This window comes from Argiope bruennichi, chromosome 9 (assembly GCF_947563725.1).
Source record: "Argiope bruennichi chromosome 9, qqArgBrue1.1, whole genome shotgun sequence".
Lineage (NCBI taxonomy): Eukaryota > Metazoa > Arthropoda > Arachnida > Araneae > Araneidae > Argiope > Argiope bruennichi.
In genome coordinates this window covers 83,510,967-83,535,587 of record NC_079159.1, presented here as the reverse complement: position 1 = coordinate 83,535,587, position 24,621 = coordinate 83,510,967, and the positions used below count along the sequence as shown (strand labels likewise).

Below are 24,621 nucleotides of genomic sequence, written 5' to 3'. Positions count from 1 at the left end.
TTTCACCATTTCACATTTGTAAGAAAAAATTTCATTACCGACTTTTTACCCAGTTCTCGATGCATCAGAGAGATGAAACTTCATCCAGCTTTGTGATCCTGATGACAATATATTACTTTAAGAACTTAACTAATAGCCCATAAATTGATTTCAATGAGATTTTTAGTATGTACAAGAGCTTCCATCTGACATTGTATTTGATAAAATATTGATTAAGAGGTTTTATTATTGTTATTATAGTGTATTAGAAAAGCGGCTCAATATAAAAAATAAAGTAAAAATAAAATAAAACAGAAACACACAAGCTTTTACTGATGTACTAAAAAGAATTTTTTTTCAAAAATATGTATGTTATAAAATCATGTTTTATGAAAGTTACATAAAATAATGTTCGTTAAAGGCTATACCTTAAAAAATAATATCACAGTGGAAATCGTAAGAAAAAATTTCCCAGACATTCATTAAATGTTAAAATACATTGTAAATGCGAATATGAAAATTAGAGATTTCTCTACGAACAGGTTGAAAATGATTCTCCTTTTCCGCACTGTATCGTTAAAAATAACTTTTCATGTGAAATTAATAAAAGTGGAAAGTACATTTAATCTTTTTGAAAATCAATTTATTTTTCTGCCACTTAAGTTATTTCGATAAACAAGAAGGAGGTGATTTTTCACCTTATCTAGGACTTTGAAGAATAAAAATCATTTTGAAAATAGTTTTAATATCAAACTAAAACGAATAATTTTGTCTGATTTTTATTTAATAAAACTGAACACAGATAAAGACATGGATTTTCATTCCTTCCTTAAAAATTAATCGGAATGTTTTGATAAGACGACCTTGTCAAAAATGACAAAAAAAAAAACACCCCTTCTTATTGTATTAGAAACTATTAAATATTCTTTAATGATATTTTAATTACATGCAAGATCTGTTTACACACTTTTGAGGCATTACATTAATGAACTTACAGACAGATAAATCGATAAAATTACCGCAAAAAGGCATTTTTTCCATAGATCTATTACAGCCATCTATGAGTTCCTACGTCGTCTATAATAAAACTGCGTAAGTTAATTTATGAAAAAAAAAATGTTGCTTGCCTTTTTCAGACAGTGTCTCGAATGGTGCCTCAATTTCGCGTTAAGTATCTTTTGGTGGTTACAATATATGAAACACTTTATAGTAAAGATACATCTTATTTTATGTTTGGATCAAGTAGTTCAATTAAGAAATACGATCTCTTTAATTCAATATTTAATGATCTTTAAATTAATATTTAATAATAATTAATTTAATGATCTATTTAATTAATAAGAACAAAAAATTTATTTAATTTAATATTTATTAATAATTATCTATTGTAGCAGTGAAGTTAACTTGAAAGAAATAATTCCTCCTTAACACGATTTAGAATAATTTTTCGATTGTTGTTAAAGGTGGACATCAAAGTTTGAGGTTAAATTTATGAATTCAGTAGTTAACCCTTTCTAGGGCCATGGGAAGTATGCTTCCAACCAAATTTATCAATCTTTCTATGAAATTTTGTAGATTGGCATAAGTTATGACAAATTTTTTTAGAAAGACAGAAACTTGGATGCTTCAGCTCATTATCTCACACAAAATAATGTGTCTTGATTTGTTACTTAATTATTAATCAACCAAATGAATTAATCAATCAAATTAAATTTATCTAATAAGCTAAATGAATCTCTTTTCTTATTTTAATTTCAAACCTAAAAATATTTTAACATAATATGACTAGAAAAAAATGGCCCTTTTAAGGGTTAACTGAATAATTTGAAAGATAATCTTTCAGAATTCTTTAGAATTTCATAATTATAAAATGATAAAAAGAATAAGACAGAAAGCCTACACTGTATCAGATCCACCACCAAAAAAAAAAAATTACAATAAATGTTTGTTTTGTTTTCATGGCATATGATAATGCCCACAGCAAAATAAACAAAATTTGGCTCTATTTTCTTTAGCATCCATGCTTTGTTCCAGTGTTTTGTACAATACAGCTAGTTTGTTAAGTTCAAAAATATTCTTTTATAAGTACAGCGACAAAAAAATATAATTCTTAATGGCCAGTTACTGTCAGTTATAAAAAAAGTTTTCATCGTATTTAACAAGTCTCAACTATTATTTGTGTTGAGTTAGTTACATGTTTGCACGAAACAAAAACAAACCGTAATATATTTTAGAAATTGAACGAGAACTTAGCATTTATAAATTACATGAAGTTTATTACATATGATTATGGAAAAATCTTTATTTTAGTGTCACAATTACGATATTAACTGTTACGATGTTAACTCCCAAAATTATTAATTTAAACCAAATGGATTTGACCAAACAATTTTGATATTTGATGTTTCCTTTATTTTCAGAAAAATCGCTTTTCTGAAATCGCTACAGAATATTTAGAAGACATGCATTTTAAGATTAAGATAAAAAAAGCTTTGCTGTAGTAACTTTCCTAAAATCACCTTCGTTTTCCCCTCTAAGCTACAGCGATCTTTCGCTTTTTTTACGAACGCATTTCCTTTACTTGACTCTACAAAATGCACTTTACTTATTACATTAGGAGAATTTTCAAAGCGGCGAAATTCTAGTGGGTACGAAGCAGTCGTAACAGTTTTTAAAATGAAATGGGGGACTACCATCAATCAAACACCATAAAATAGCAACTTTGGAGAACAATTTGTTCTGAAAACAGTTCGTTCCTTTAAGCGCGCACATGTACTACGATCTACTTTAAAAAATAAAACTCCCAAATGCTGTAAAAATTTTGAAACTGTCTCTGAAAAAATTACTCGAGATAATAATAAGAGTTTTCAATAATTATAAAATAAAAAATAAACGACTAAACTATTGTTTAAAGGTAACTAAAATCAATAATAGTGGGCTTTTAAGTCATTTAAAATAATTAATTTAAAATCATTCATTTGTGGGAAATAGATATTTAATTAAAAATTCCTTATAAAAGCTAATTCAATCTGTTATTTTAGCATCGCAACCCAAATAAATGTTCAATCTTGTCTAGATTAACTAAGTCTGTATACCCCAACAAATGTATCTGACTGTCATCATTTTATTTATATTTAAAAATTTTCAAACACACATAGAAAATAACTGACACTTCAACAAAACCTCGATCATTTATTTTCCTGATGTTTCTCAAAATGTGTCAAAAATTCCGTTTAACTTAAAGGAAATGTGTTTCATTATCATGTATTCAGATAATTTTTTATAGTTTCAATATCATCTGAATTTACGATTGATATTCATATCCTCCACACTAAAATGTAAAATTATAATTAGACCACGAAATTTCTTTTCTTTTTTTCACCCTCTACATTCAAAATAAAATTATTGAAATATAATATGTAGTTTTTAAAATCAACTGTATGACGTTAATACATACTTATTTAAAATAATTTTTTTCCAACTCAAGTTGGAAAAAGAATGTTTCAACTCATGTTTGGAAAAGAATTTTCTAGGACTTTGTATTTTGCAAAATATGGTTATTCTTAACAGCTGTAAAAGTTCTAACTGCCAAAAATAAATAAATAATGTCAGAAACATTATTTATCAGACAATGTATGTCAGACAGCAATTCTAACATTTTTTTTTCGTATTTATGCATTTATTATGGATACATTTTTTTAAACGCTGATTTTCCTCCGTATTCAACTATTTTTTTTATTTTAATTATAATCACAATTATAGATTTTGATTTTATGTACATTTATAGCACTAAGAGTAAAATTTAAAATCAGAATTTTTTATTTTATTGAATGATTTTCCTCTCTTAAGAAAATATTACGAATTTTATTACTATATGCTACAGTAACTATTTTCTATTAAAAAAATAAGTAAACATTATTATGCTCTTATCAATTAATATGAAATTAGTTAAGACAAAATATTTAATAATGACGGTATTTATTATCTTGTCTAGTTAAAAAATATTCATTAGGAAATGCACATAATAATGCGCAGTTCTGAAATATAAATAACTATTTTTGGGATTAAATTAGTTATACGGCTAATGTAATTTTGTATGCCAAAATGTAACTACAATATTTTTAAAATGACGGTGTTAAAATATATGATGCGAAACACACATTTTTGATACATTTTCTGGTGAATTTTATTAAAAATAATATATTCAAGTGCTTTTAGGTATGAGATTTTGATTTTATGTACATTTATAGCACTAAGAGCAAAATTTAAAATCGGAATTTTTTATTTTATTGAATGATTTTCTTCTCTTAAAAAAATATTATGAATTTTATTACTATATTCTACAGTAACTATTTTCTATTAAAAAAATAAGTAAACATTATTATGCTCTTATCAATTAATATGAAATTAGTTAAGACAAAATATTTAATAATGACGGTATTTATTATCTTGTCTAGTTAAAAAATATTCATTAGGAAATGCACATAATAATGCGCAGTTCTGAAATATAAATAACTATTTTTGGGATTAAATTAGTTATACGGCTAATGTAATTTTGTATGCCAAAATGTAACTACAATATTTTTAAAATGACGGTGTTAAAATATATGATGCGAAACACATTTTTGATACATTTTCTGGTGAATTTTATTAAAAATAATATATTCAAGTGCTTTTAGGTATGAGATTTTGATTTTATGTACATTTATAGCACTAAGAGCAAAATTTAAAATCGGAATTTTTTATTTTATTGAATGATTTTCTTCTCTTAAAAAAATATTATGAATTTTATTACTATATTCTACAGTAACTATTTTCTATTAAAAAAATAAGTAAACATTATTATGCTCTTATCAATTAATATGAAATTAGTTAAGACAAAATATTTAATAATGACGGTATTTATTATCTTGTCTAGTTAAAAAATATTCATTAGGAAATGCACATAATAATGCGCAGTTCTGAAATATAAATAACTATCTTTGGGATTAAATTAGTTATACGGCTAATTTAATTTTTTATGCCAAAATGTAACTACAATATTTTTAAAATGACAGTGTTAAATATATGCGAAACACACATTTTTGATACATTTTCTGGTGAATTTTATTAAAAAAAATATATTCAAGTGCTTTTAGGTATGAGATTTTGATTTTATGTACATTTATAGCACTAAGAGCAAAATTTAAAATCGGAATTTTTTATTTTATTGAATGATTTTCCTCTCTTAAGAAAATATTACGAATTTTATTACTATATGCTACAGTAACTATTTTCTATTAAAAAAATAAGTAAACATTATTATGCTCTTATCAATTAATATGAAATTAGTTAAGACAAAATATTTAATAATGACGGTATTTATTATCTTGTCTAGTTAAAAAATATTCATTAGGAAATGCACATAATAATGCGCAGTTCTGAAATATAAATAACTATTTTTGGGATTAAATTAGTTATACGGCTAATGTAATTTTGTATGCCAAAATGTAACTACAATATTTTTAAAATGACGGTGTTAAAATATATGATGCGAAACACACATTTTTGATACATTTTCTGGTGAATTTTATTAAAAATAATATATTCAAGTGCTTTTAGGTATGAGATTTTGATTTTATGTACATTTATAGCACTAAGAGCAAAATTTAAAATCGGAATTTTTTATTTTATTGAATGATTTTCTTCTCTTAAAAAAATATTATGAATTTTATTACTATATTCTACAGTAACTATTTTCTATTAAAAAAATAAGTAAACATTATTATGCTCTTATCAATTAATATGAAATTAGTTAAGACAAAATATTTAATAATGACGGTATTTATTATCTTGTCTAGTTAAAAAATATTCATTAGGAAATGCACATAATAATGCGCAGTTCTGAAATATAAATAACTATTTTTGGGATTAAATTAGTTATACGGCTAATGTAATTTTGTATGCCAAAATGTAACTACAATATTTTTAAAATGACGGTGTTAAAATATATGATGCGAAACACATTTTTGATACATTTTCTGGTGAATTTTATTAAAAATAATATATTCAAGTGCTTTTAGGTATGAGATTTTGATTTTATGTACATTTATAGCACTAAGAGCAAAATTTAAAATCGGAATTTTTTATTTTATTGAATGATTTTCTTCTCTTAAAAAAATATTATGAATTTTATTACTATATTCTACAGTAACTATTTTCTATTAAAAAAATAAGTAAACATTATTATGCTCTTATCAATTAATATGAAATTAGTTAAGACAAAATATTTAATAATGACGGTATTTATTATCTTGTCTAGTTAAAAAATATTCATTAGGAAATGCACATAATAATGCGCAGTTCTGAAATATAAATAACTATCTTTGGGATTAAATTAGTTATACGGCTAATTTAATTTTTTATGCCAAAATGTAACTACAATATTTTTAAAATGACAGTGTTAAATATATGCGAAACACACATTTTTGATACATTTTCTGGTGAATTTTATTAAAAAAAATATATTCAAGTGCTTTTAGGTATGAGATTTTGATTTTATGTACATTTATAGCACTAAGAGCAAAATTTAAAATCGGAATTTTTTATTTTATTGAATGATTTTCTTCTCTTAAAAAAATATTATGAATTTTATTACTATATTCTACAGTAACTATTTTCTATTAAAAAAATAAGTAAACATTATTATGCTCTTATCAATTAATATGAAATTAGTTAAGACAAAATATTTAATAATGACGGTATTTATTATCTTGTCTAGTTAAAAAATATTCATTAGGAAATGCACATAATAATGCGCAGTTCTGAAATATAAATAACTATCTTTGGGATTAAATTAGTTATACGGCTAATTTAATTTTTTATGCCAAAATGTAACTACAATATTTTTAAAATGACAGTGTTAAATATATGCGAAACACACATTTTTGATACATTTTCTGGTGAATTTTATTAAAAATAATATATTCAAGTGCTTTTAGGTATGAGATTTTGATTTTATGTACATTTATAGCACTAAGAGCAAAATTTAAAATCGGAATTTTTTATTTTATTGAATGATTTTCTTCTCTTAAAAAAATATTATGAATTTTATTACTATATTCTACAGTAACTATTTTCTATTAAAAAAATAAGTAAACATTATTATGCTCTTATCAATTAATATGAAATTAGTTAAGACAAAATATTTAATAATGACGGTATTTATTATCTTGTCTAGTTAAAAAATATTCATTAGGAAATGCACATAATAATGCGCAGTTCTGAAATATAAATAACTATCTTTGGGATTAAATTAGTTATACGGCTAATTTAATTTTTTATGCCAAAATGTAACTACAATATTTTTAAAATGACAGTGTTAAATATATGCGAAACACACATTTTTGATACATTTTCTGGTGAATTTTATTAAAAATAATATATTCAAGTGCTTTTAGGTATGAGATTTTGATTTTATGTACATTTATAGCACTAAGAGCAAAATTTAAAATCGGAATTTTTTATTTTATTGAATGATTTTCTTCTCTTAAAAAAATATTATGAATTTTATTACTATATTCTACAGTAACTATTTTCTATTAAAAAAATAAGTAAACATTATTATGCTCTTATCAATTAATATGAAATTAGTTAAGACAAAATATTTAATAATGACGGTATTTATTATCTTGTCTAGTTAAAAAATATTCATTAGGAAATGCACATAATAATGCGCAGTTCTGAAATATAAATAACTATCTTTGGGATTAAATTAGTTATACGGCTAATTTAATTTTTTATGCCAAAATGTAACTACAATATTTTTAAAATGACAGTGTTAAATATATGCGAAACACACATTTTTGATACATTTTCTGGTGAATTTTATTAAAAAAAATATATTCAAGTGCTTTTAGGTATGAGTAATTTGCTTCAAACAAATTGTCAATGTAAATAATAGACTTTTAAAATAGATTTCATTTACATAATTTGACTACCTAAATATTTTATAAAGTTTTAAAGGATGGAAGTTAGTCAATGACACGTAAAGAAAAATAGATCAAAATATTTTTTTAAAAAAATAATTCCAATGCCTTTTGAATCCAATCTATTAAAGTTTATAACGATTGAGAAATAATAATCGTAACATCATTAAGCAGATGTTATTCATAAAGTCTAGTTAAATATGAAATTGATTATGTTCTATTTTAATTGACTTTGTACGTTGCTTTTAATCAAGAAGAACAGAAGAAATATATTATATAGAATTAAATACAATTATATTTACATAAATACATTTATATTTCCTTGTAATTAAATACAATTATATTATCAGAAACGTAGATATCCTTAACAACCAGGTTAACAATAAATATAAAGTTATTTCACTGATCGTATCAAAACGTGGATCTGAAACATCCAGATTCTAAACTGTCGAACATTCTCTATACAGTAACATAAGTTGTAACGAAAATTAAAAAAAAAGGGAACGCACATCATACAGATTTTATTTTTTTCTTTATAAAGTATGTTTCCTAGTTTATTAAAAGCCACATTTGTAGGAAAATACAATTCCAAAAATTGAATATCATCTCATAATATATTTCACCGCCGTACAACTATTTCTTCCTGGTGATGTTATTGAATCAGTTCTCGGCCAAACTTTGTTGCCAACCCAGTTTTCCAAAAATGTTACAAATGAGAAAGAATCCTATACAAATCGATGGAATTTGTAACATTTTGCACGGAAATTTCGGTAGTCATAAAGCCTCTATTCGACCTTCGAAAATGCTCTCTTTAGAATGATATTTTAACCGAATGAAAAGCGTCGATAGATTAAAAAGCGCTCCATTCTTCCCAATCCTAATCCTACAAATGAGTCCCCTGCCGAGCCAGAAACACCAAGAGGAAAAGATGGGCGTGGTATAGCAATCGATGTCCTCGACGATTGTCCTCGAAATGTGAGAGATCTTCTTCGAGAGCAAATACTCGCCGTGAGGTCTCTTCTTCTTGGAGAGATCACGCAAAACAGAACTTATTTGAGCTACTGATGCAGTTGTCTTGCTGTTCGGGGGCTACAGCATGTTGTCCGTGTCTTGATGCAGATGATTAATGCTTTTTTTTCGCTTATGTGGAAGAGTAAATGACGTGTGTACAAATATGTTGGTGTGTTTCCTCTTTTGGCTAAGTAGATCATATGTCAGTGTCAGTTTGTGGGCGTGTTTGTTAACTGTTCCAATAAATAACAGAAGGAATGAAAACGTAATCTTTTAAATAATTCATACTTGTTGTTAGACAATGTGTTGCTGAAACAGAAAAATAACTACTCTTCTGTATAAATTAATGTTCTTAGCCTCATAATGATCTTATATACATTTGAGATTGCAAAACATTAGAAAAAGTCCTGTCGACAATATTTGGTCGTATTATATATTTGAGATTGCAAAACATTAGAAAAAGTCCTGTCGACAATATATTGTCGTATTATATATTTGAGATTGCAAAACATTAGAAAAAGTCCTGTCGACAATATTTGGTCGTATTATATATTTGAGATTGCAAAACATTAGAAAAAGTCCTGTCGACAATATTTGGTCGTATTATATATTTGAGATTGCAAAACATTAGAAAAAGTCCTGTCGACAATATTTGGTCGTATTATATATTTGAGATTGCAAAACATTAGAAAAAGTCCTGTCGACAATATATTGTCGTATTATATATTTGAGATTGCAAAACATTAGAAAAAGTCCTGTCGACATTATATTGTCGTATTATATATTTGAGATTGCAAAACATTAGAAAAAGTCCTGTCGACTATATTTTGTCGTATTATATATTTGAGATTGCAAAACATTAGAAAAAGTCCTGTCGACAATATATTGTCGTATTATATATTTGAGATTGCAAAACATTAGAAAAAGTCCTGCAGAAGTATTATCGTATTATATATTTGGGATTGCAAAGCATTGGAAAAAGGTTTGTTGACAAGCTGAAGTTGAAGATAGATTCCTTTGGCTTAAAGAGTGCAATTGATTTTTGCATTTTTAACCCTCCCATTTCGAAACCGAGTCACTAGAATAAGATTATCGTGCTTTTAACGAACGTTGAATAACTAAATTTAAGCATATATTTTGATGTTTTTCGTCTATGAAGAATTTTATTGACTCTGAAAATAGAAATTTTTTAAATACAACAGTTATTCATAATGGATATTTATTCGCAAAATTTGAAAATTATTTCCATTTTAAATAGTTTTAAAGTTCTAAAAAAACCAAAATTACAATCTCCACAATTTTTTTCCCCTAAAATTAATAAATGAACCACTTCATTTATCGTCTCGCAGAAGATGCTTTAATAAGTAAACACAGTTTCTCCAAGGAGTTTTAGCCTAAAATTATGAAATTATACATTATCCTAAAATGGTAATATTCAAAACTTCAGAAATAAGTCATATTTGATCACAGAAGATATAAAAATAATTTTATGTTTAAAAGTTGGAGTGTCAAGATTTTTCATGCCATATGATTTCCAAGAACAAAAGATATAAAATGTAGACTTCATAACTTTTTCGGGAATGAATGACCGTTAGAGAGATACATAGTTCATGAACAGAAGGTATAAGCCTTCTATAAAAGTACGAGTTATATGATTATCAAAATTAGAAGCTTAGACGCATCTTGCTGAAGGAGCTATTAAGAAATCCAGCTATATAAAATGTTTAATTGAAAATTTTAACAAGTATTAATCTCCGTGAATCAGTCAGTCGCCAAAGGATATTAGTAGTATGTGTGTGTGTGTGTGTGTGTGTGTGTGTAAGATTATTTTGTTTGCAACAGAATGCAGGTTCAACCAGCAATGAAGAGATATTTTACATTTTAAAATTAAGTTTAATATCCATTTAGGGAAGGCAATTTATCTACAAGCAAAGACGCGGACAAGGCACGTCCGCCACAGCGCGTCACAAAAGCAGAAGTAAAGAAGGCAAAAGGGGACGAAACAAATAATCACTAGTCTTATATAACATAGGATTTCCGGCCACGTGCCGATGGAATACATGCGTTGACCTTTGACAAGGGCAACGGAAGTATCACTTTCATTTGATACGTAGTAATGATGGCGCGTTATTTTTACAAAGGAATTAATTAAACAGAAAGTGGAATTGGATCACGAAATAAGAGATTATTTTAGAATGAAGTTACAATGGGTTAAATTAAGAAAAAATCTTGGAAATTAATTAAATTGAAATTAGAATTAAAATATCATTACTATGTTAGAAATTATTTACTTAACTAGAATGCACACAAATGCTCAAAAACGTAGATGATTGGCCGAAAAGAAGACAGATTGGGAATTTAACTTAGTTTATTTTTTTCACGGTAGCGCATAGGGACAATGGTGGAACGCGTCCGTTCATACCGGAAGATAAGAACACGAATTTAGTGAAGTTTTTCCCTTAGGACCTTTACTAAGAGATTCTTATAGGGATTTCAGGGACACATGTTGATTCAGGAAAAGGAATCTTAAATATCTTTGGAAGGTCTACGAAGGTATCAGGGACTCTCATTCCTCCTTTTGCAGCAGGGAAATTGAAATGAATTTTCGATTGAAAATTTTAGATTGAAGCAATATAGACTAATTCAAGATATAAATAACAAAATTAATTAAAATATAAATGAAATTAAGACATATTACTTCCCATATATGCATTATATGAGGCTTTGGATAAGCAGTCGCCGAATTTTTTTAATACTTCTTATTATTCATAATTTTAAGTAAATAATCCATTTTAAGCTTTTGTCAATATATCTTATTAAAAACGATAACACTTGTAGCTGAGTAGGAAGACAAAAAGTAGGAAGGAGAGTCCGTGAGAAAGTATCCTTATAAAGCTTTAAAAAAGTGAGCTTAAGAGAAGAGCCGGTGAGCTTATATAGTTAAAAAAAATTCAAACGCAGTAGCTTTGTTCCATGGGAAAAAGAATAGTCAACTCTACTAAAAAGTTAAGGTTGCAGTGAAGAGGGAACCAGAGAGATTATAAAATTATTTTAAAAAGGAAATTAAGTAGGAATCATTATTATGAGATAGCTGAGTACATCTGATATATATAAACTAACATATATATATCCTGGGAAAAAATATTTAAATTTAGATTGTTTTATACCTTTGAAAAAGAAGAAAAGAACAAATCATATTTGTTTGAAAATAAGAAATTATTTATTAAAGTTTATCAAAAGTCATGCATTTAAATCAATATTTGTTGGTTCTATATCAACAATTAATGTTTTAGTAATTAGTTTGTTTTTTCTACTTTTACGCTTGCAAAGTTTTGAAACATCTGTTTGCTCACGGATAAAGGGATTTTTTTCCCTTGCATCTGAAAAGGGATGACGAATGAAAAAAAATTTAAAAAAAGCCCTAAAGTAAAAGAGCGAAATGCTTTGAAAGTTTTAAACTTAATTTACCAAAATCTTAAAAATTACCATAATGATTATTTCGAGTTTAATATAACTAAACTAAAATTAAACTAACGTCCTGTTTGAAGCAACACTAGGGATATTTTGGGATGGACCTCGTAATTTCGAACCGCGGTCAGTTGACGAGGACGACACCTGAGCCGGCACCCCCCTCTTCACACCACACCACATCAGCGGGAGGACGTTTGGTCAAGACGGATTTAACGTGCAACAGACCCTCTTACATGACGGTTCTTCGGTGGAATCGGGTCTCGAACCTGGCACCCTCCGGTTCCGAAGACGAGACCTTACCACCAGGCCACTGCGGCCCATGATTATTTCGAGAAAAAGCATCCTTGGTCGTATTGACTATAAGCGGACGGTGTGTGTTTTCTGTGGGGGTGGGGTGAGGATGATTTGTACTCTCATTTTCTAAGCAGATGATGAATATCACGGAGGTGAAAAAGTGTATTATGACGTAATTGGTTATTCACTGCGTTTGAGTGTTCGAGTCAGATTTTATTATAAAAAGAGTAATTTTATATCAAATAGCGCTAAACTAATACAATAATAATAATGCTTTTCAAAGAAATATGAATAATAGCTCTAATTTAATAAAAATGTAGTTTTTTTTGTTGCATTGCTGGAGTTTATTCGCGTATCAATTATATTATATATTCAGTCATGGTGAATTTCTTGAAATTAGTGTTTAAAACAGCAAGAGGGGTTCCCTCAAAATATCCTAGCATATCCTAGGTATTATCAAAGAGAATGCCTTATATGGCATTGGCGTACAATAGTTACGAAATACTTTTGACGTAAATTTAGCATTTTTACTGAATCTATCGTGTTCTCTTTTACGAGTTATTTAGTGATTCATCTCGGGTATGCTTTAATAGTATTAAAAAATCGAATTTTTATTTTATACATGTTTTTCTCAACTGATTGAAACAAAAATTTGACAGAAAACTGTATTTGTATCCACAAAATTTGATGTATTTAAGTCAATACGATTTTAAATTATCGCGTCTATATTATTCTGAATGTACAGACCAACCTATAGTTGGATTTGGATCAAAATTTGACAGGTGTCTATACTATAGATGTTAAATCTGTGTATCGAATTTTATCTCTATAGCTTTCTTCGTTTTGTAATTAACGTGCTAGCTTATATTCGAGCAGCCGGACTTCCTCTGAACAAATTTTATTCAAAAATTAATAAAAATATGCAAATTTGTTGTACATACCGTATACAAATTTCAACTATCCAGCTCAAAGCGTTTTTGAATTATCTTTGCCACAAACAGACACACAGACAGACGGACGGACATTTTCCAAAATAGTGTTTTTCGAACTTAGGAAGGTCTAAAACATAGAGATTCGTCAAAATCTCGAGTTCGAATTTTTTTTTTATTACTATACCTTATCTATACTACCTATATGAAAAAGTAAAAGTAACAGGAAGAAATCACGTTTGAATTTATGATCATGTGTTATGCGTATTATTTACAAAAAAAGTAATTATTTTTTTGAGGAAATTTCCGAAAAATTAGAGGAATAGGAAATAAAATGAAACTCAGCACAGATTACAAATTAATGAATTGCGGGAAACTTAATTTCAGTACAGAAAACAAAGATAAAAGAGCCTCTAATTAGTCACGGGATAATTAAAATATGTCAAAGATTTCAAAAATTACCATATTAATTTAACACAAATATAAAAAGCAAAACTTTTCAGATTGTTAGGAATCTAAACGGGCATTAATTATTGATATGGTGCATCCCGGAATCGTAAATCAAAGAACGCAAAGCCCCCTTTTTACGAATAAAAAGTTAAAATGACGATTGCTTTTCTGTTAGAGAATGTTGAGAAACAAATTTTGTTTCTCAGTATTTATAGCCATTATAATAGTTTGTATTGTGAATTATTTTGTAATTTATATTTAGACTGTTGTTCAATTATAGCAGTTGCCACTTTTTGAATGTTTGAAAAATTAATTTGCATCATGTGAGAACAAGTTGGGTTTGGGGTTTTTGAAACCTCAAAATGCACGGCCTGAAAGTAGTAGATTCATCGCTTTTGAGGCATCAATTTTTCGCTTTCAGCGTTATTAGAAAATGACAAAGAACTTTTGGCGACTTATCGCCAAAAAAAAGTTACAATTTAGCGTGATTATCAATGTACCGATTCTCCTGTTTGACCGATAGAGGGCAGGGTCGTAAGAAATTATCGCCCGAAGAAGCACAGAGAAGAAAATGGAAATGAACGCGAAACAGCGAGGTGAATTTATCGAAAATTACGTATATATATTTTTTTTTTCATTTTCAATTTTTATAGCTTTGCAAAAAAGTGTTGGAGCTTGAACGATTTTGAGATTAGCAAAACCATCGCTTTCAATACAATAATCATGTTATCATTCCAAACCAGTTTAAATCGGATTTACGAAGAAAAAAAATTCTAGCCTCTGGAAAAAATTTTTAGAACTCGATTGATTTTGAAATGGCGAAAAGCCATCGCTTTTCTAAATGTAGGCGATTGCAAAATACGAGTCATTTGAGAACATGACGTTGTTTTTCTCTCGGATTAATACCACATGACTTAAAAAAATAATATTCTCACATGATAACTTTAAATTTGCGATAGATTTTTTTTCCTTATTTGCTATTTTTGTGCGATAAATGGTCATAAGTCTTGTGGGTTATAAACATTTAAATTTGGCTTACACCTTTTTAACACACGCATTGAACGATTTATTTTGAATTATACAGGTATATATTTAAATATAGGAAGTGAGTATATCTTTTCAGAATGTATTCATTTTCCACTTTTTATTTCGTTTTTAACTCATAAATAAAAAAATGGCACTGAAGAAAATTTTATTCTTTTTATGGTGGAGAATTTTAAATTTATTGAGTGGTTTATAAGAAGAAATCGCCAAGTTCTGTTATAACTTGACGATCGTTACTCAAGAGATTGCAACGGTTTTAAGAATTAAATTGCAAATTTTATAAAAATATCACTTTTAAAATTTGAATTCTACTTACAATTTTGAAAATTACTACTCTTGAAAACTTAACTCTTTCGCATTTATTTTGTTATTATCATCTCATTGCATCAATATTTTTCAGTTTCAAAATTTACGCTGCAAATTAAAAACCAACGACCGAAATTTAACTTTTCTAGAAACTTAAGTAAATTTAATCATTATTCGATTTCAGCCAGGGCAGTTTTTTAAAATTCACCTCATTCATTCCACAAACCTTCAAAGCAAATTATTCTCCCAATGAAATGATATTCTCCCACTTTTAATGCGACAAAAAGATGATTCTTGTCGCCAACTCATTGAGACAGGGCAAGATCGAGACATCTTCATCAAATGAATGGGAAAGAATCTATCGACGGAAGATTTTAACGAAGTTAAATTAAGTTTTCCATTTGAACTGTGCCCACTAAGAAGATTATTTTCCTTCCTTTGGCAATCTTCTTCGAGCAAAAGAATAAAAAAAAACTGATAAAAAAGAATAATTCATTTGTTTTTCGAATATCCTTGGGGATGAAACTTGGCCGGCATAATGAAATGAGAAAGTGGAACTTTTCCAGTCTTTTTGTGTCAACAACCTAAGGGCTGCCGGAGTAATATTTTCATTTCATTATTCATTTCTCGTTTAGAGCCGATGTTAGAAAAATTTCGTTAATCAAATGCCAGTGTGTGTGCCACTATCACGCGACGCCGCCCTGAGCGTTCGACAATTGGTGGCGGGCTTGAAAAGTTTGAGCAGTCTGGGAGGATGGAAAAAGTCTTCGAGAGTCTGTCTCACAACTTTGGATTTTCCAAACTTCGAAATAGTTTATAAGGGTTGATTACGGCTGAAATTATTTTGTTTATGCACAAATTATTATCATTGTGATGTTAATGAAAGAGAAATTTAAAATTTAGCAGTTTTCGAACGGCTTGCATGCTCTTGCTTTTAAAAGAACAGTAAATTTGGAATTAATTTCTCTATAACAGATTTGTATTTCATGTAAAATTTCTTCCGGCTAAATAATAAGGGTAATAAAAACATAAAAAATAATACTTTTTTTTAAATATTCTATTTTTTTAAAGTATTAAAAGCAGAATATATATTTTTTTAAATCAAACATAAGGTTGTCATAACACATTTTTAAAAACATGAGGTATCGATAACAGTACTGTGAGAAAATTAGAATATCAATCATATTTTTATATTTTCTGCTTTTGATAAATGGAATTTGATAGGAAATATAGGAACTATCTTGCTCTTGTGACTTAATTGTTTTTATCGTCTCAAACTTTTACGATTTGATACTTATGTCAACATTTTTTAAAAAAAAGTCATTCATTGCTTTTTAGCTCAGATATAAAAGCATTTTATTTTGATTATTTCCCCTGTTTTGTCTTCAGTATGTTTCACGATTCATTTTTATAAATATCGTTGAATCTCAAAATAATTTAATTTAAATTCAACAGCAGATGGCGCATTTGATATAAATTCAAAATTGAATTAAAATGAACAGATTATTAAATGTTTAAGCTTTAGATATATTAAAATAGTGTTTTATTGTCACTTAGAATACAGAAATATCACAAATTTCAAAACGCTAGTGCATCCGAAAGTTAGTGAAAGATAGCCTACAAAATTCCATTGTGGCAAAATGAAACATTAAATAAAAATTACAAAGGACATCAAATGACAATTTATATTTAAAAAAACATAGGTTATATATATATATATATATATATATATATATATATATATATATATATATATGACGAATATTTAAATGAAAATATCATTCCTAAAAATAACTGGCTTCAGTTATGTAATTTTAATATTACTGAAAATTACGTGTTTAATGGTATTAATTTTTATAAACAAGTCAAGGGCATTCCAATGGGAACAGCTTTCTCAAGTGCTTCAGCTAATATTTTCCTGCATTACTATGAGAAAAAAATAATTAAATATAATTTAATAAACGGGTGGAGATATATTGATGACCTACTTTTGATTAACTTCGACAATACTAATATTATTACTAATTGCTATCCAAAAGATTTAATTCTAAAAGATACAAATAAAAATCAACTTGAGGCTACCTTTCTGGATTTAAAAATCGAAATTGCTAATGATAAAACAATAGTTGGTATATACGATAAAAGGGATGATTTCAACTTTAAAATAACAAAACTATGTAACTACCATTCCAATCTAAACTCTAAAATTTTCAAAAATCTAATTTTCTCACAAGTTAACAGGATCAAAAGGGTTTGCAATAATAAAAATTCTTATATTGAAGCATCAAACAACCTCCTTAAAAATTTAATTAAAAATGAATTTCCTAGAAATTACTGTAATGTCAATTTTTTAATTAAACAAGGTATGGTTTGGGATTAATCCTTTGGCTTAAATAAAAATAGAACTTTCCTTGCATATTGGATCACTCAATAGATGGCGCTGGGAGCCTACATCTGTTTACATAATTTACCGTTAGTTTTTTAAAAAGCAGGGAATCACAATCGATAGTTTAAAGTTTCCTTGACTGTTAATGGTATGTACTGGCCTTTTCGTTTTTAATTTTTAATTTTAGTGCTATTTTTTGTTTTTATTGTTATTTTTGTTATTGTATTTTTACTTTGTTGTGGTTAATTTCTTCTAATTTGTTGTTTTATATTTCCTTTCTGTTAAAATGGTATATCTCTTGAGCATAATTTCAGGGGATTTTCGGGTCACGAGGAATCATTATTAGACAATGTCTGTATTTCCTCACAGAAAAAATCCCTTTCTTTGAATCCCTGCCTGAGGGTAACCCTTGAAAAAGTCTTCATATATATAATGTAAGAAGAAATTGTAGAATGTGTTCGCGATTTATTTATAGAATATACTCATAATTACCAATGCGATCCACTTTCACTCAATTACATGTTCAGAGTATTGCATCAATTTAAGATTAAAACTCATTGTGCATATTTGCAGATGGTAAAGATTATTTATATGAGTGTAAAAAACGATACAACGTGCTTTAAATGTTATGTGACAAATGCAAAGCCATTTTGAATATGGCTGTACCTTTGCTTATTATTTCAGCAAGATGCATTGCAAATCTCTCAAAAAGTTCTCAAATTGATGTTAAGTTACTTGTTCTTCTGAAGAGAGTTAGACAAACTTACTTTCCTTCGATTGTTTAGTGTTACGTGCTTTTTTATGAAAACTTATGTGCACACAGATAAAAAAAAATTATTAAAATTTCAGAAAAGAAACTTGGGAGCATCAGTATATAGGGAAGCAGAGGGGATTTGAGAGGGAAAAGAAAAAGCGGAAATGATTGTTGGTCAAAATTCCCTTAGCTGTTCCAAAGACATGGTCTTTCAAAGAAACGACAATATTAAACTACATATTGTGGAAATTAATAGCATTCAAAGACATTACTATAATGATGATCATATGACAAACAATCGAAAACATGACGTATTGTAGAAATTAAAAAGATGTTTACTTGAAAGTGAAATGTTAATGTTATGAGCACACAAAATAAAAGATGTGTTTTTTATATTTAAAATTCAATTGTAAAAAATTTTTACCTTTGATACAAAGGATTGAAATCAGAGAAACAAGGATTAATCTAAGGATTACCATCAAGGATTTAATGGAATAATTTGAGAATTGCTTACGCACCTCTAACGGTGAGACGCTGCTGCGCCGACACTGTCTGGAAGGAGGGTGCGTCGGCAGATACTTCGCATTTGTAGGTGCCTGTCGTTGTCACATCGGTATCCTGCATGTAAACCGTACCATTGGCGGACCTCACCAGCTGAAAGAGACAAAAATAATAGCTTTAAGACATGCAATACTTCGATAAAACCCGATACATTCAATTTAATTTATATATCTTGCACAGCAAACAATATGTAACATGTCACTGTATATGCAATACATATGTATCATCGTCACTCAGCAAAATATCATGTAAAGACCTTAGTAATGATTATGAGCAAGAGTAATTTAGTAAAATATCGTATAAAGATCTTAATAACAAATATACTTAGTTGTCTTTCAGAAATCCAGCAGACCAGGGGACTGTCGGTTAACAAAAGTGTTGAATTAGTGGAGTTTTATACAAAAAACTGATATTAATAGTAAAAACTGTGCTTATTGGACATAATATACGATATTATAAAATACAAAATTGTATTACATATAATAAACATTACAAAATCTGGGCAGCAGCTTAATGTTCATGTTTGATTAAGATCTCTGATACCAACATATAATGACAATTTTCCTATCATTTTTTGTACTTGTATTTCGTGGGGTTTTTTTTATATACAAAAAACCTACAAAGAAAAGAAACCCAAGACAAAGGTGATTGTTAAAGAATATATTTCTGCCATGGCAAAATATTTTTTTCAAAATTTCAAATGACTTAATACATATTTGCGAGAATAAGTGTATCAAGTATATAAGTATATCGACTGAGACAATCTCGATTATAAAATACTGGAACTTCATTGTAATAAAATTATAAAAAAATTATCCTTACGAATGCTAAAAGGGAAAATTATGAAAATTTAATTTCAAACAGAGAATCTTACAGATTTTTTTCAGGCAGCGAAATAACACTGTTTCTTTCGATCGTTTGAAGTGTTACTTATTTGCCTCTCCCTAAATTAGAAATGAATCAACTTATCACACATTGAAGTATTCAGTACGATAGACATAAAATATATAGATATTTCACCTCCAAATATCTATGAAATTAATATAATTTTGAGATTTCAAGATCTTGCACATGCGCAAAAAATCGCTCTTATTCATATCATTGGGCTTTCAGAACAAAAGCCCATCGTATTTGAAACTAAGTATTGTAAAGAACTGAAGGACTAGACACTTTGGTGAGATGGCAACCGAATCTAAATTTAGTTGGTGCCGAATGGCAACGTGGAGAAAGAATCGTGGAGCGGAATGACGTGGTGTGCGCGAAAAGGAACACCGGAAGGAATATGTGATATGGTAGCGTTGATTATTCCAAAGAAACAGGCCAATTTTTAAACCGAATTGGTTTATTTCTTTTTTGACACATAGCGACGATCACTACATTACATAACTTTACAAAGACTACCATTTAAACATGAAACATTTTAATAAACTATTCCTTTCGGTGTTTCTTTTCACGCACACCACATCATTCCGCTCCACGATTCTTTCTTCACGTTGCCATTCGGCACCAACTAAATTTAGTTTCTGTTGCCATCTCACCAAAGTGTCTAGTCCTTCAGTACTTTACAATATGGTTAATCGTACTTAGAAGCCTGCATCTCTAAAAAAACTATAGCCTGATGGATAAAGTGGCAGCGTGTCTCACTGCTATCTGCAGGCCTTCATTTTGAATCTCAGAACCGATGAAAAGTTTTATATATTGTTAACTGATTTTTTAAAAATTTATTTTGAATATTATCTCCAGATTAATTCTAAAATTACTATGAATTATTCCAATTATTACATGCATACAACATAAAGCATACACCATGGTAAAACGGTTACATACATACATCAGTGGTTATAAGAAGATTTGGAGAACATATAGATCAATTCCATGCGGTGGATGTTCATGATGACTTAATAAAAAAATTAGATTCAGAACAGAAAAAGATTCGACTGGCACATTATTTTATAGACCATAAAAAAGTTTAAGGACATTCAAACACTTTCGGAAAGAATGCTATAAGTTCTTTTATGGTATTACTTGGTATCGAATATTCAATCAGTGCAATTTTTTGTACATAACTTTACACATCGTAAAATAAACAAAGGTTTATTATTAATAACTTTTATTCTAACATCAATTTGTAGATTAAATTGAAAATATCTACATTAAGTACTTCAAAATTCTGTTAGTCAAAGTCATCCAGAAAAATCCAAACAATCCAACAATTCTATCAAAATTCTATCGGGGAGATTAAATTGCCATTATATAACACAGAAGATTATTTCCTAAATTATAATCAAACTCCTTAAAATAATATTCAAACAATAAGCTTATAACTCATTAATGAATTTCATGGCGTATTTCAAAAATCCTTTGTGACGATCGCTTCTCGAAGAGTAATACCCTCTGCTCCGCGGATCAGTCACCCTCTGTGTACAGATACTCCAATAAATTGTCGTATACTTAATGTAATGGCCTCAAAGACGTCTTATTGATACTAATATCTGTGTCTTCAGCTGCAACATGGCTCCCCAGGATGTCGTAACAATGCGTCACAGATAAATATCTCAAGCTCCTGTGTTAGGTTGGTACAATGATTTAATCCTACTAACGTACTGGCCGTTCCTTAGTCCAAGTGGCATTACCCAATAAATATTTTGTACCTTGCTAGGTTCAGTGATAAAACCTTGAAGTTCAAATGATAAAAATAATGTTTATTATGAAATCAATTGTGACGGAATTTTTAATTCTTGCTATGCCACAATATAATGTCTTCAATGGATAAAAGATTTGGTATCTTTAATTTGTTTTAAATTGTATAAATATACCAATAGTCGACATTAGTAGAATAGCTTTTGGGCTTATAATCATCCCTGTTTAGTTGATTTGCCAATAATATTAGTTGTATTTAATTTTTATTGCATTTCCTTCACTTAATTTATCGTTTATATGTCCTCAGGAAAATAATTTTGAACATAAAAATTGTGAAAATCTTTAAAGCCGTCGTCTTTCTTGAATACTCTTGCACATGTATTGTTTATCGTGTGCATGAACCTTCTTAATGGAAACTAATCCCATGACAGTAATGTGCCAATAAAAACTTAAGTTTATAGGTAATTTACTTCAAATTACGCGACGTTTTTTGCGGTTATGTAATTTTACTTTCTGATTTTTCATGAAAACAATAAAGATAATTTTTAGAATTTTAATAAAGAAAAGAAATTTTTTTTATAATAGCAATCTACTGTTGGATATGATTCTAAAAGCATTTTCAAAACATTAAAAAAATGATATGAAAAAAAATTGTATGCAATTATATTATAATAAATAAACAAACTTTTAAAAGTTTTAAACAGAATAAAAATCTGTTTAGTGCAGTGATATTTTCGTGGGTTAGCATAGAAAAACCCAAAAATCGCATTTAATATTTTCAGTTAATTCAAATCTTAAAAAATTTCTCAAAGATACACATTTTAATCTTACAAAAATCTCCATTTTCAGTTAATTGAAATTTCAAAAAATTGCTCTAAAGTACACATTATCATCTTCAAAAATCTCATTTAATTTTTAATTAATTAAAAAAATTGTTAAAAAATTATTTAAGGTACACACCCCCATCTTCCAAAGTATGTATATGCCCATTTTTGCAGCAGCTCTAAGTCAAATCGGTCTGGTTTGTAGAAAACTCTAACACCTACAAAAAATACACAATGTGGCCAATAGATTATGATATTCATGATGATGTTATCCACCATCTTTATGATGATGAAAGAGTGTCAGTTCGCATGCTCATTTTAAAGAAGACATCTGTTTCTTTGCATAAAACACAGGATATTGATGACGACATGTAGGTGAGTTTTAATTTACTTAAAACTTTCAAATGAAATAATTTGAGTTTGTGTTAAAAAAAAAAATAGAACTTAATGGGTTAATTTTAAGAAATTAATGGATAACGTTTACAAAATTTAATCTTTTAGACATAGCATAATAGCGGATACAAATATGTGTGTTTCTTTTCTAGTTTCTCATATATGAGGTACACTGAAATAAGTTATTGTAATTGTCAAAAAATTCGATCTTAAAATTGCGAAGTGTGTCCAGATTCTCTTCTCTATCTCTTTGAAAATATATTTTTAAAATTATATTTATCTACCTTTGAATACGGTAATTCAAAAATCACATCTAGCTAAAAGAATAAAATTTGATCTGTGGCCCTTATACCAAATTTGTAGAATTTTATTAAATTGTGAACAAAATCCATTGACATACATTTTACCTGGTCGGATTTCTAACACAAATTAACCCGATAACTATTAAAAGTATTGTTACAAACCTGTAATTTTGCTTCCCGGCACGAATAGTGTCATCGTAAGAAAGACAGGATGTACGATCTGTCCTGTGCATACTGAGCGTCAATGAACCAAGTCGCCAAGCTCTGAGTTCATTGACGCTCAGCGCGCACAAGACAGATCGTATATCCTGTCTTTCTTACGATGACACTATTCATACTGGGAAGCAAAATTACAGGTTTGTAACAGTATAGAACAAGTTGAACACAATTTGGTGCACAGATTTAGGATCTAAAGAGTAGATTCGCGTCCAATTTTGAATCAAATACATTAAGAAATTGCCCGTCTGTTTGCAAGCAGACAGGATAACAAATTAATGGTAAGTGAAATTTGGTATGCAGCTTTAGAATCTAAAATGCAGTCTTTAGTTAAATCTTGAATAAAATCTGTCAGAGTGTTGGTTGTTCACATTCTCCTGCCTGCTAACACAATAACTAAAAAAAAAAAAAAATGTAATGATTTAGAAAAATAAAATTACACGCGCACGCACGCACCCCCCTCCCCCCACACAACTACTACATTTGGGTATCTATAGAAAATTGTATCCAAAAATAAAAAAAAAATAAAAAAAACGATTACTTTTTTTTTGTTGAAACGGTAAATTTTTAATTTCTTTCTTTTTATATTTTTTTTAAACTAAAATTGTGATAAAAATGTATAATGGGGTTTCTTCGTTATAATACGTAACACAAGTACTCATGCGCAGTTTAGTTTAGTTTAGGTATATTAACGACCCGTTGTAAAGCAACACTTGGGCTATTTTGGGACGGACCTCGTCATTTCGAACCGCCGTCAGATGACGAGGACGACACCTCTCTACACCACACTCCACCAGCAGGAGGACGTTTGGTCTGACGGATTTAACGTGCAACAGATCCCCTTACACGACGGTTCTTCGGTGGAATCGGATCACGAACCTGAAACCCTACGGCTCACAAGCCGAGACCTTACCACCAGGCCACCGCGGCCCAAGTACTCAGAGCAGGAAAATTAAAATCTAAATACCCGTGATGTTAACACTTTTTCCAAAGACTAGGATTTTATGCATGGTGAGGGTAGATACACCTTTAGTAGGTTTCACGATAGAAAATTTTGGTGATACAATTCCAGTTGGTACTATCCTCGAACATTT

At 28.5% G+C, this 24,621-nt stretch overlaps 1 protein-coding gene across 3 annotated transcripts in view; it reads right to left on the bottom strand.

Annotated features, from left to right (window-relative positions):
* LOC129984435 (uncharacterized) overlaps nucleotides 1-24,621 on the bottom strand; it is a 440,548-nt gene that overhangs the window by 29,686 nt on the left and 386,241 nt on the right. For all 3 annotated transcript variants that reach the window (XM_056094315.1, XM_056094314.1, XM_056094316.1), the window contains one exon: nucleotides 19,110-19,245. In XM_056094315.1, coding sequence (XP_055950290.1) covers nucleotides 19,110-19,245 — 136 coding nt within the window. The remainder of the gene's footprint in view (nucleotides 1-19,109; nucleotides 19,246-24,621) is intronic.